At 39.8% G+C, this 12,958-nt stretch overlaps 1 protein-coding gene across 1 annotated transcript in view; it reads right to left on the bottom strand.

Moving 5' to 3' along the window:
• FIGF (c-fos induced growth factor (vascular endothelial growth factor D)) overlaps positions 1-2,420 on the bottom strand; it is a 30,727-nt gene extending 28,307 nt beyond the window's left edge. Inside the window, exon 1 of the mRNA XM_010149337.1 lies at positions 1,792-2,420. Within this exon, the coding sequence (XP_010147639.1) occupies positions 1,792-1,881 (90 nt within the window). The 5' untranslated portion in view covers positions 1,882-2,420. The remainder of the gene's footprint in view (positions 1-1,791) is intronic.
• Positions 2,421-12,958: the final 10,538 nt, after the last annotated feature.

Below are 12,958 nucleotides of genomic sequence, written 5' to 3'. Positions count from 1 at the left end.
AAATTCAATTTGAGGTAAGAATAGGCATAACCACGTGTACCATTAAACACTGTAACATGAAGGACATTTTGTGGGGCATATAGATGTACACGCACAAAAGCCACAAAAGCCCACTGGTCACACATGCTAAAACAACCCAGAATTCTAACATATCATGTACAACATTAAAAGAAAAGTAATCAACATTTTAGCCAAAAATCTCTTTCTACGCAGAATGCACCAGAACAAGCGTAAAACCAGTCTTTTCCCTGTGGCAATCAGCAAACAATGCATGTGAGACACAGCCCTTTTTAGTGTGATCTACACAATACCATCAGGATAATTTTGGAAACTAACAGTGATTTGTTATTATATACAGTACCCTGTGGCTAAGCTGGCTGCTTGAGAGTGGCAGCCAAATTTCAATGAAAACAATTACAGATGTACATATGTTGGATAGACAATCCTATCACAATGAATAAACTATATACCCATTTAAATTAGCAAGAAGAGCTCTTGCATTTATTCTAGGCAAAGTGGATATGGTTTCAAAATTTAATTAAAGGACTAGCTAGTGGTTTATTACTATGCTGAATAAACCTGTGTCCCACATGAGGATAGAATTATCATCACTGCCAATTATACAGTGGTTAGTGTTCTATTTTATAAAGCGTTTTCTGGTCTAAGTAAAGTGATTCCTACATGTAAGAAACCAGTGATTTTTTATGCAGTGCATAAAGGTAATGTATACAAGATGGATTAGTCTGGTCCTAATGCCTTCAAACAACTGATTGCTGAGGTTGTAAATTAAAAGCTTGTGAATAGTGAGCAGGCAAAGGCGGCAGTCATTAGTCATCCTGAGGCACACATCGCTCACCACTGCTAACTTCTTGTGCTAGCAGCAGTCTGCAATCAAGCACATAACTTTGCATTTCTTTTCTAAAGTGCAGGTCAGCACGCTATGCAGTTCACAGACGAGTGTGTGGTCATCTCTTGCAAGCAAGAGGTTTTCTGAACTGAAAACAAAAGTATTAGCTTGTTTTGCTCTGTTAGTGAAAAAACAAATAATCTCTTCTGGACCACACACCGAATTAATCATTTTTGGACACACTGCACATGTGGAAACTTGTTCCAGTTTTTGTTCTGATTTTTCTAAAAGATTGTCCTGGATGTTCTCACATTGTCTTAGAAAGCCAGATCTGGAAAATCCTACTCTCAAGGTGAGGCTTCAGTTTAAATATTGTTGCATGCCTTATATTCAGAAGAAAGGTTAATTCCCAGGCAATGTGCTCTATTATTATTGGTTGCTGCTTATCTTATCCTGAATAACATCTCATAATAAAATGAAAGAAAAACAATTCTCTGATTTTTGGCAAACAAGTGAACAACTGATGAACACGTGTTTTTAGAGGAAATTTTTCAATACCAGAATACTAATTCTTGCAATTATAAATACCTGAAACAAAAAAACTGCATTTAACAAGTATTCTAAATTCTCTGACTTGCACTTTTGGTTAGATTTTGTTTTTCTTTTTCATGACTGACACTAAAAGTTGAACTTAAGAGCAAAGTATGCAAGTACTTAAAAACAACCAGTAAAAAGACATAAAATATTAAACAACTAATATGGGTTTAACTTCTTTATAGATCCCCTTTTCTCTATAGCTGCTAAACATCTGTGCAACTAAACCATCACAAAAAAAACCAAACCCAAGCACCACAAGAGCAAAAAGACCACCACCTTGCACATTAAATGCATGTAATTCTGGCAATTCGGGTTATTAAGAATGACAGTAAATAAACATCACCAACCTTCACAGATCCATTCTCATAGTCAGATCCTTGCAGCAGATGCAGAAAAGAAACTATGAAAATATTCACAGTTGCCCACGGTTTGTACATTCTGATGTTTAAAATCCACAGGTTACTACGCAGCCGTCGTCATACAGCTAGAGGCATCTGTTTCAAAATGCATTTCTCTATCACCAGCACAGAAAGCTTCCAGAATTTCTCTTATAAAGTCGCAAAGGATTCCAGCATATGAGAGTAAATATCTGGCTCTTTACTGCTCAAAACAATTGTAGGCTCATCTAGAGCATGTCATTTCTTAGAGCAGATTTTAGATACACTTGAAAGAAAACCATGATAAGTATTTAAATAGATATATATCTGTACATATACACACACACGCTCATAAGTGATCAGGTATGGATTCCGATTACTGAAGTTAATATATCTTCCATCAAGGCACAAGGAGGCATTCAAAATCCATCTGTGGTCCAGAAAATGTAAGCAATCTGCTCTGTTCCGTGCTCCGTGTTACAGCAGCCTGTTAAGATGGTAGTGTAATGGCCAATGTTTTGAGCTTGAGAGCTGTAATCCAACTCTGTATTAAAACTTTTTTCACAACACTCATGGAAGCTTGCAGAAGCATGTGTCTTAAATCTGATACAGACTTTGGCAGTAACACAGTCAAATTTTGGCTCTGATCCCATTTTGTCCCTACCAATAGCATAGCAGTTTTTAAACAAACTGATGCAATCTAGACTCCCATTATTTTAAAGAAGATTACCTGAAACATGAAACTTCAGCACACGTTCTTACACAGCACACACATTTTAAGTTATTTCTTTAAAAAAAGAAAGGGGGAGGGAAAGGAAAAGAGAAAGACTGACTTCTTTTAATGTGTTCTATCTTATGTGGCATAGGGTTTTCTAAATAGATTTTTAAAAGGAAGTTAAGAACTATCTTTGACAACAAATTGGATTTTTATTTTTTTAATGAAAACTCATGAAGCTACAGATGTAAAAGGAAAAAGAATTCTATTTTTATTGGAGAAAAACAAATCATTATTTCTACATTAGATGTGCATGCATTTTCTCTGCATATTTCCACAGTTTAAAACCAAAATGAAGATCTAACATTTAAAAGTATAACATAGACAAAGTCTCTGATAAGTATGCATGTCAAATCTATATTGCTGTACTCATAATATATTGTGCTCAGGTGAGTAGTTCCTCTCTCACATGGCTTAAGGTTTGCAGAATCAGACTCTGCAGCTGTTAACATCAGTCATGTACCTAATATTTCAGAGCACTGGTTTCCTACCTCTGAAGTCCAAGCAGTAGCTCTCTTAAATATAAGTCACACTTCTGTAACTATGACTAGCTCACATAATTTCTGAAGTATTCACCACAAATGGACTTTGGGGAGAAAATTATTTGAATTCAGTCTTTCCAGCTGTTCTCAGTTAACTGAGCCATTATGTTTTAAAAACATACATGTAACTATTATTTTTTGGCTTTCTCTTGCCTCTTGTTTTGTGAAATCCACCTTTTTTCTAGCTGGTGGCTTTCTCCCTCACCTAGCCCACATTTGCTCATGCAAAGACAGCAGTAATTCCATCTCTATGAATTGGGTATGAAAAAGCTTCTCTGTGTACCTGCTTCTCCCGCTCATACCCTCCCTGAACCCAGGATGGCAGCAATAGTCACAATGTTTCATAGGCCCCACGCTACATTCTGTGTCTCTACTGTAGTTTACCATTAAAGCACTTTTAACTATTTCATTCATCATTTTAGATTAACATATTATCTAATGCTTATGTGCAGTCACCTTGACCTCATTTAATGTCTCCATCTCCCTTCTGATAGTAATACCCATCTCCTTCCAGGAACTGAAAGCCTGCTAAACCAAATGAATACTCCTCAGCCTCAGATGCACTGCTTCAGCTAAGGGACCAAAAAAAAAAAAACCTTTATACTCTCAGGATTGTATGATAATAACTTTCTACTGACCTGTAATTAACTGGAGGGAGTGCTTGGCCATTAACATAGCCCTTTTAAGGGGTTCATTATTTGAAATGCAGATGAAGATTCACAAGACAGTCAAGAAGCAATACATGTTCTGATGCCTGGCAACTGGGATACTTACACAGCCTGTCTCCAGCACTGTTCAGGAATGCAAAATTTCACCACCCTGACCAGGTGCCTGGAGCAAGTCTTCCCTCCAGCCACCAGCCAGACTGCACAGAATCACAAATGGTTTGGGTTGGAAGGGACCTTACAGACCATCTAGTTCCAACCCCCCTGACACGGGCAGGGACACCTTCCACTAGACCAGGTTGCTCAAAGCCTCATCCAGCCTGGCCTTGAACACTTCCAGGGATGGGGCATCCACAGCTTCTCTGGGCAACCTGTTCCAGTGCCTCACCACCCTCTCTGTGAAGAATTTCTTCCTGGTATCTGATATAAACCTCACTGGTTTCAATTTAAACCCATTACCCCTTGTCCTGTCATTACAGGCCCCTGTAAAAAGTTCACCCATCACCTTCCTTGTAGGCCCCTTCAGGAACTGAAGGGCTGCATCTGTCCTTCTCACAGGCATCACATCTCCATACACTGGCAGAAGGATGGGAATGCCCCAAACCAGCACTGAGGGTTTTTAAACACCAGCTATGGAATTTCTCCCCTCATCCCAGCAAGTGTTTAACGAAGCAAAACAGTTGCAGGGCGGGATACTGAAAAGCACCTGTGGTGGTGTGTTCTGCAAATCAGCAAGGAAGGCATATTTCTGAGAATGAGAGCATAGCTCAGATCTTGGCTCTACATCAAGAAGGCAAGTGATTCAAACCCAAGGGGTCTCACACCTGCAGCCTCACAGGGAGGGTGGTGATTGCCTTTCTGCTCTTGCAAGACCCACAGACCACCCTTCTGGGACTCTTTGCAACCCAACACTAGAAAATCAAGGCTGTTTGTTTTGCAAACATTAGAGGGAAGCACCTCAATAATGTTTTGTGTGTGTGTTAGTTCATCATTGTTATTTACCAAATTCAGCTCTGAATTACAAATACGTTTGGAAAGACCAAACTTACATCTTTCTCAAAGCAAACTGTGCATCAGAAAAGTCCATCCACCTCTGACATCAGTGGGCTTTTTGGCAGGAAGGCTGAACTGATCCTCAGGCACTGAATCAAACTCATTTATAAGAGCAAGTTAGATGCTGCAGCCAGAAGACAAAAAAATACCTAGTCTCTCCCTTAGGTCCCAGACACAAAGAATACCAAAAAGGAAAAAATCCTTTTGTTAACTGCAGAGGACTTTAAATCTAGCCCAAAGTTATTAGTGAAAGCAAAGGCAAAGCAGCAGAAATCAGTTGGTAGGGCAGCAGAGCAACTCTGATGACGGAATTTTGGCAGTTTCATCACCTGTGCCACTGTTCCCATCCCTTTCCCTATTGCTCTTCTTTCCTCCAACTCAGGACACAAACCAGTCCCTCCAGCACCATCTCAGCCCTACTCCTCACACCTTTCTTATGTTTTTTCCTGCCTACTGCTGCACTGAAAACAATTTAAATACTTCTGCACTGGAGCTCAAAACTCAGAATTATGTTGAGATTATATTGCAGACTGACTGCCACAGCAGTGAACAGCCTTGCTGTCTGACCAGACACCTCCTAGGAATATACCCTATGTTTTCTTTTAATATATAAACACAAGTTAACAATACACACATTCCAATTTCTTGGTTTATCTCAGTTTGCTACTGTAGAACCACCTGCTCAGTTCTGTGAGTAGCTTGGATTTTTTTTTCTTTTAATATTTAGCACTGTATAAGAAAGTCCTTAAGTAAAATTTACATGACTATTTACATGACTCTATGTTTGTAGCTGAATAGGTATTTTTGCTGACATCAGCAAGGCTAATACTGTCTAATGAACTGAGAATTCAAACATTTACGTCACCTTTGGGTGAAGAGCTAGTACAGTAATGTGGCAATGAGTCAGGTCTTTGCAAGAAGAGCTTAAAAATTCAGTTTAGTTAAGTCTGTTTCAAATATTGATCAACATTGATGTCTCAAATGGATGAACAGTACTGATGAAAAGAAGTTTGAATCTATTTATCTGCAAACATTGTGTGTAATTTATTCAACAATTCATGAAGCATGTGAGTCTATTCCAAAGTAACCATCTCACATATATTGCACAAAACCCCTGATTCACTGTTTCCCATACTCTGTTTTTGTCATGGAAGAAACATATAGAAGACCCAGAACTTTGCAGATATTCCTAAAAACAGATTAATCATACTTTCTTGGTATTTACCACTAATTTCTAAGATAAAATTTGCAGACGAAGTGAAACTTATTTGCCAGAACTGCTTACCGTGGTGCTTGGGCTTCTCAGCAAATAAAGAGAGAAAAGGTCACTACAGATGACTAGAACTCAAAAAATAGGACCATATTTAGTTTACACATTTCTTGCATCCATACACACCCAAGAAACAGAAGAATTTCTTGACAACGCTGAACAACTCATATTCTCTAAGCCGAAATTCTTTCAGGTGAGACAGTAAATTCCTTTGGCTATCTGAAAATAACTTACACCCACAGATAGGTCCAGACTAGTATCTAGACAAAGCTAAAGGGGGAACACCTGAAACAAAAAACATCTTCATTTGGAGAAGTGTAACAAAACATAAAAGGAAGATATTTCAGGCCTTTTAACACAAGACTAAGCCATAAATCTACAGAACTACTCAAATCACAGAAGGTTTGTGAGAATATACCCCAAATAAACTCCAATTTAATTGATCAGTCTCAGATTGCAAGGCTAAAATTGAAGATCAATAAAGGCAGTTGAATGCCTTTACTTCAAGTAAAGAATTATTTCACCAGATACTTTGCACTTGAGAACTCTGCACAATTTCAAGTTTCAGCATGGCGCAATGTTCCAGGAAATAACATAAATCCCAATGAAGGTCATTAAGTAAGTATTTGCAAGATGGTTCTATGAGCAGATCTGTACATTCCCTTCAAGTAATCCACACACAGACGAACTTTTGTTTTCTTGAAAATTACATAGAAAAAGAAAAATTAGGTCAATTATCTGAAATATTGCAAACACAATTCTAGCTTAGATTTAATGAGGCACTCGTGACAGCAATTACATGGCAATATGAGGTCACTCAGTACACATTATTAAATTATCTAGTAATTATTAAATTAAAAATATTTTAAAAATAAAGCAGTGCTTAGTGTAACTGCTACTGGCATCCGAAATTTCTATCAAACAGCAGAATGCTTGAAACATCACACTAAGTGCTAAGCTGGATTGATAAAATTTAGACATGCAGAATCCAACCTGCAGAGTCTCAGGTTCCAAGCATGACAAAACTTAGTCGAAGCTGCACTCATGGAGCGGTGGGAACAGTACCACCCAGCACCCTCCAAAGCCAGCCCACGTGCCAGCCAGAACGCTGCTTCATCTCGAAAGGTTGCACTTTAGCTGCCCTCAAATTAGAGAGCCTAATTGTATACTTGCTGCAGCAAACCGAGAGCTCAGCGCAGGCTGAAGAGCCTGCCTGAGAAGCAGGCCAGCTTCAGGATGCGGCGGCCAAACTGCTATCCATACCCAATCTAGCTAGCTTAAAGTTCACTAGGGAATGCCTACGCACACTGCAAACACGCCCTTGGCTGAAGGGCAGGCGTTCTCATTGTTTTAGCACATATGCGCCACGCTACCCACCCCTTCAGTCCTCAGCCACGCCAGGCTGCGGCCTCGTTCAGAGGAGGGACGCCCTTGTAAACGGCACACAGCCAACAAAAGGCAGATAAAAATCACAAACAGATGCTTTGGTTGAACTTTTGAGTGATAAACACACCTCTGAATCGCTCTTTGAAAGGCTCTGCCCCAACCTCATGAAGAGCACAGCTGCCTTGTTGCCCTTCTCTAGTTCACACTTATCATACCTAATGCCTGGAAAGATGGAAAACGTGCTGTGGGGATAGCTGCTGTGCTGAGCGACAGCTGTAGCTAGCCCAGGGATGAAGAAATTGGTGTTTCTTTGGTTTGCTTTGCATCTGTGTAACTCCAACTTCTAAGGAGTTCTTCTAACCTACATGGCCCCTGATCCAGAGAGCAAGACCTCTCTCTGGATTCCTGTAATTCATATTTATCTACAACAATGGGAGCTCTGTGTCTGCTTGTCTTCACATTCATCTGTGTTTACATAACCGTTAATGAGAGCACAACTGGAACGATAATCAAACTTTAATTACAGAGGTATGTAATAGCATTCACAAGCCTTTGTTTTTGCTTGTGACTTTTTTAAGTCCTCGCTTCTTTATACAGAGAAATGAGGCAAGCTGAACAGAGAGATAAAAGAAGAAAAAAAAAAAATGTGGGGAGGGAGGGGAGAGGAGAAGAAGGAGGCAGTGGAGGAGGGGAGAGTGGGAGCTCTGATCAGGGAGCAGATGCCATCCTTCACACCTTTATTGTAGCAAGGGCCTACAAGACTGACTGTGGAACACTGTCTGGCTGGTGTGTAAGTAGGTCTGAAGTTCACTGCCTGTTCAAGTCAGATGTCTCAAACAGCTCACAAAGTCAAGGAAGGAAGCAGATACTGAGAGGATGGGTTCAACACCAACAGTTCAGTGTCTGCAGTCAATCTGACACCACATCCTCTGCTGCTGTACAATGCAAAGCACAGTGAGTATCCAGACTGCTGAATCCTGAATGGCTTGCCAGCAAAACAGATGAACTCTTGGGTGCTTGTAAAGAAGAAAAGGATAAGAGGTTGTAATTTTTTCCCCGTACACAAGGCATTGTTGCTAAATCACCCTGGGACTTAAGGTTATGCACAGCTTGCACCGACTTGTGTAACTGAATAGACATTTGTCTTATGCACATCAAGCCTAGAATTTCTTAAGAGAAAGATGTGACTGCAGATGATATCAACACCCTTAACCTTGCAGTCTCTGGCAATGTCTTGAGCAAGTTAAAGAGCCTTACCTGCTTCTGCTGTACACACTTTTGTACTCCCACTGCAATGGACAAGGTAGCACTAGCGGGAAATTACTCTTTGGTCAGAACAAGATATCAAGTTACAAGACATCAGGGAGATCTGACACAGCCTTATAATGATGAAAATAGCAGAAAACATCTGTTAGATGAGAGAATACTCTTTTAGTCTAGTGACTGTTGCATTCTCGGAGGCCAAAGAGCAAATACATATTGCATACCGTGTCAGTTAAAGATGACCAAATGTCCCCAGCATGATCAAATTCAAGGGTATTTTCTGAAGTGGTCCTTACCACAGGATCACCTTCAAGTGCTGCTGGAGAACTTCACACAACTCATCTCGACGCTTCTTTGAGGTAGGCAGGCTTTGTGATAGAAGTGGAAAGTGCATGGCTAGTTTTGTCTTTGCACCTCAGACACCAGGCTAGACTTTGCCAACATAAGCAGTCAGTGGAACTGTAGGCATGACAGTCTATCACAACAGGATGACAGAAAAAAATCTAGTCTCACACCAAAATGTATTAACCTAAACCATAACGTAGCCTTTTTCTGAATATTTTAAACATATCAAATCTACTCAAAGAAGTTCTTAGTTAAAAGTAATACAGAACACCTCAAGTTTAAGCGCCTGGCCAAGTTCCAGGGCTGAGATGTTTCTTGCTTCCCAGTTCTGATGTCCTGTCAGGGAGATGAGGCCTTAAAATAAGCAGAAACAACCCTCTGGGAACAATTTCTGTGCCCAAGTCCCAGACTCTTGACCCAGTGCATACAGCTGGAGTATACTCTGAAAACACCCTGCCCCTCAAAGCTAGCAAGGAACTCGAAGGCCAAGCCAGAAACACAAGATAGCTTGAAGACACCTCTATTCACCCTCCCTGCCTCTCCCTGCCCTCATAAAAAATAAAGTAGCTTTTTGCAGGAACTTTCAGCAGTAAAAATTCCTTGGAACAACTACCTTCACACAGCGTTTCTCCTGTACCTACTCCCCATTCAGACATTGTCACAAATAAAGGCAACTAACAGATCAGAGATAACAGGCAGAGAAGTAAAAGCGAAGGAGTTCAGAGGGAGCAAGTTTTGATACAGGTAAAATCACCTTGTGGGAGGTGTGACAGCAAGAGGGTGACAGTGGAGGGGTTTATACATTTATTTTCTACAGGTGATTCCCCTGCCTACTTGTGCAGCACCCTGAAGCAACATCCTTGGAGCAATATATGCATATATAGCAGATGGCCTGTGAACAAAGTACAAGGCTCAGCCCAAGACGTTGCAGTGAATACCCTGAGAATAATGCACACAGTGGTTTAAAGTGATAGCAAAGCCCTGAAAGTTAATTCCAGGACTTCTACCTATTTGAGGGCACTTTAGAGTAACAACTCAGGGATCTGAAAATAAATCTCGTCTGGTGCAACTTAACATTTGGGGATGAAAATGTTTATTATTTACATTTGGTTTCACTGCTTCAACATTCACAAACACTAGTCAAATAAAAGGGTAAATCAGCTCACTGACATCAGCAGGGGAGAATTAATGATCTCCGTTTTGAGGATGTTTAGAGAAGTAAATGTATACTGTAAAGTATGTGTGTCACAAAGTTCATCTCTAGTTCTAATTCATTTCTTTTTTCACATTTAAACACAGAAGCACTTCTGTGCTTTTCAAAGAAACCCCGTTTCCTGTCTCTATGACATCCTATTGCTATCAATAATGTATAATATAAACGTAAGCACAGTTTGTCAACCTCACCCTGCATTTTCTACTTAAAGCAAAATAAAAGATGGCCTGGCCATCTGGCTTTTCTAGAGTTTTCATCCCCAAGTTGATAGTGCTACTCCAGCTCTGTCTGCCTGCATACCAATATCAGCACTTCATATCCATCATCATCTGGTCAGTCACCGATGTGAAATGATCTACTTTGTAAGCTGCAAACATCAGGGTTCAGAAGACCAGGTGCCAGCAAGGCTTCTCAAAGGACAGGAGGAGTACTGAAGCAGCTGACAGTGCACCCTGACATTTGTTCATCTCTGAGCCTGCTGGTCTCACTCCCAATGCAAACCTAATTTTTTATGGATCAAACCACTGCCTGCTGTTCCCCATATTGGCTCCCAAGTGTAAGATTCTGTGACTATTTTCAGATAACACAGAAAGCCTGATGGATCACCCACCAGTCATAGTGATGTAGCGTAGAGAGTTCACTTGGCCATATAAGCCATAATGTTTCACACAGAGTATTTTATAATGTCACAATAGCTCTTGAGAGACCTCTGCATCCATCTGGGAATTACACTGTTGGTGGTATGTAATGAATACACCATGAACTTAAGCCTCTAGCACTGCCTTTTGGCCAGGGTATTCATCATAAAATCCTCTAGGCCCAGGAGGGCAGTCAGGCAACTGCAAGCAAATCTATGTTGTTTAAAAGAAAAGGGAAAAGACAAGAAACAAGTAAAATAATGATATTCTTAAGTTTGTACAAACTGCTAGGTTAATCTTTAAATGCAGTGGAGAAATTTGATAGAATGATTTCTAATATAAAAAGTGAACACTTCTTAGATTCTAAAATAGCATTTACTTATTAAAAGTAAGAAATTTTTAAAAATAAAGAAAACAAGCAGACATGAGTCCAAAGGAAATGAAACCTTCATTAGCTAAAAAACTGGGAATCTATTGCTGCTGTGACAGGTTATAAAAAAGTAGTTAATATGAAATTTTCAACAAGTTTTAAAACTGCAAAACCCCACACATTTTGTACTTAAATCTTCATCTCTTGCTCTTGTGATGTCTTCACTTTGACAGAAAGCTCTTCAGGAATAAGATCAGTCCTTATCTGAGAGTTACCAAATCTTAAAGAGTTGGCAGTGTAGTAAAATACTTTCAGGTTTTCAAAAAATAATCATCAATGCTCCATAAAAGACACTGTGAAACAGGTTTTAACCTCATAAACAAGTTTTAATCCATTTTTTCCAGGTTTTACTGGGAATTGAGGATAGCTCTAGATTATTAAATATAAAAGAGACAGAGAGTTTTGAGTATTGGATCTCTGCTCCTTCTCCCGAATTCACAGTTACATTGCTCCCTGACCGTGTGTTGGACCGTGCTTGTTAGCTCATTTCAAGGCAACACCCATGTATGGTTCTGGCAATAGTTCTTTCCGGAGATCTCTTTATCAATGAGCAAGATTGTAGTAAGGGGATTCCCTGATTTCCCTCACCCAGAGCTTTACAATAGTCTTCAAGCAGTCTTTGCATCTTGAAACATGCAGAAGTGTCTTCCTGCCATGCCCCAAGGCACAGTACATACATAAATGTGATCTAATAATTAAGTCATTAGGGATAATGGTGTTTAAAAAGTCATATAAGGTGATTATTATGAATTAAAGCCACAAGAACCTCACATGGAGCTTAGAGGAGATGCCTGCTCAAATACTACACAGCCCAGAATCAGCCAACCTGCTCATAAATACTAGCTTAATGGTTTCGTATGAAGTAATTTTAATGTCTCTTGACATTCAAGAGGGCCTGTCTCTCTTTCATTCCACTTATACAGTTAGTCCAAGGGACTACCTGGAGGCTTAGAAAATGTATGCTATTAGGAATGTCTTGTGCAGTTTTGTATCTTCTGTGACCTTTAATGCAAGCAGCATAGACTTCCCTGATTTTAATTGCCTTCTGTTACTGAGGGACCAAAGCAAATACTGAAAACACATTTCAACAGATAATTACTTAGGAATATTTCTGTCAAGCTGGACTCCATGTTGTATTTCTCTGGCATGAATACCACCGCACCCACCATTGTTCTGAATATAACAAAGAGCACTCAGCAGATTAGGAAGCAGAACACAGCAAAGGATCAGATAAGACAGAAAGAGGATGAGGGTAGCCCACTGTGATGTAAATTCAAGACTCATACTGACTTAGGCTGTCTACTTTGCTTCCCCAAAGAGACACTTTATCTCCCCATTACAGTCTCACAGATGATCCCCAAGTTTGGAAAAGTAGGCAATACACAAGGCAAACACATCTGAAGAACAGTTAGAATGTTACCTGTAATTACAGGCCTATTATTGTTGTTCTAGTGTCCTATTTCAGGGGAAAAAAAAAAAAGTATTTTGGGATAGTTACATTTTTAGAATTGCAGAAGAAAGAGATTTAGAAGGAATGATCAGCCCAGGTGAAACTCT

Source organism: Eurypyga helias, unplaced genomic scaffold (assembly GCF_000690775.1).
Source record: "Eurypyga helias isolate BGI_N326 unplaced genomic scaffold, ASM69077v1 scaffold14663, whole genome shotgun sequence".
Classification (NCBI taxonomy): Eukaryota; Metazoa; Chordata; class Aves; order Eurypygiformes; family Eurypygidae; genus Eurypyga; species Eurypyga helias.
The sequence above is the reverse complement of the archived record's forward strand: the minus strand, read 5'-3'. Positions and strand labels throughout refer to the sequence as shown.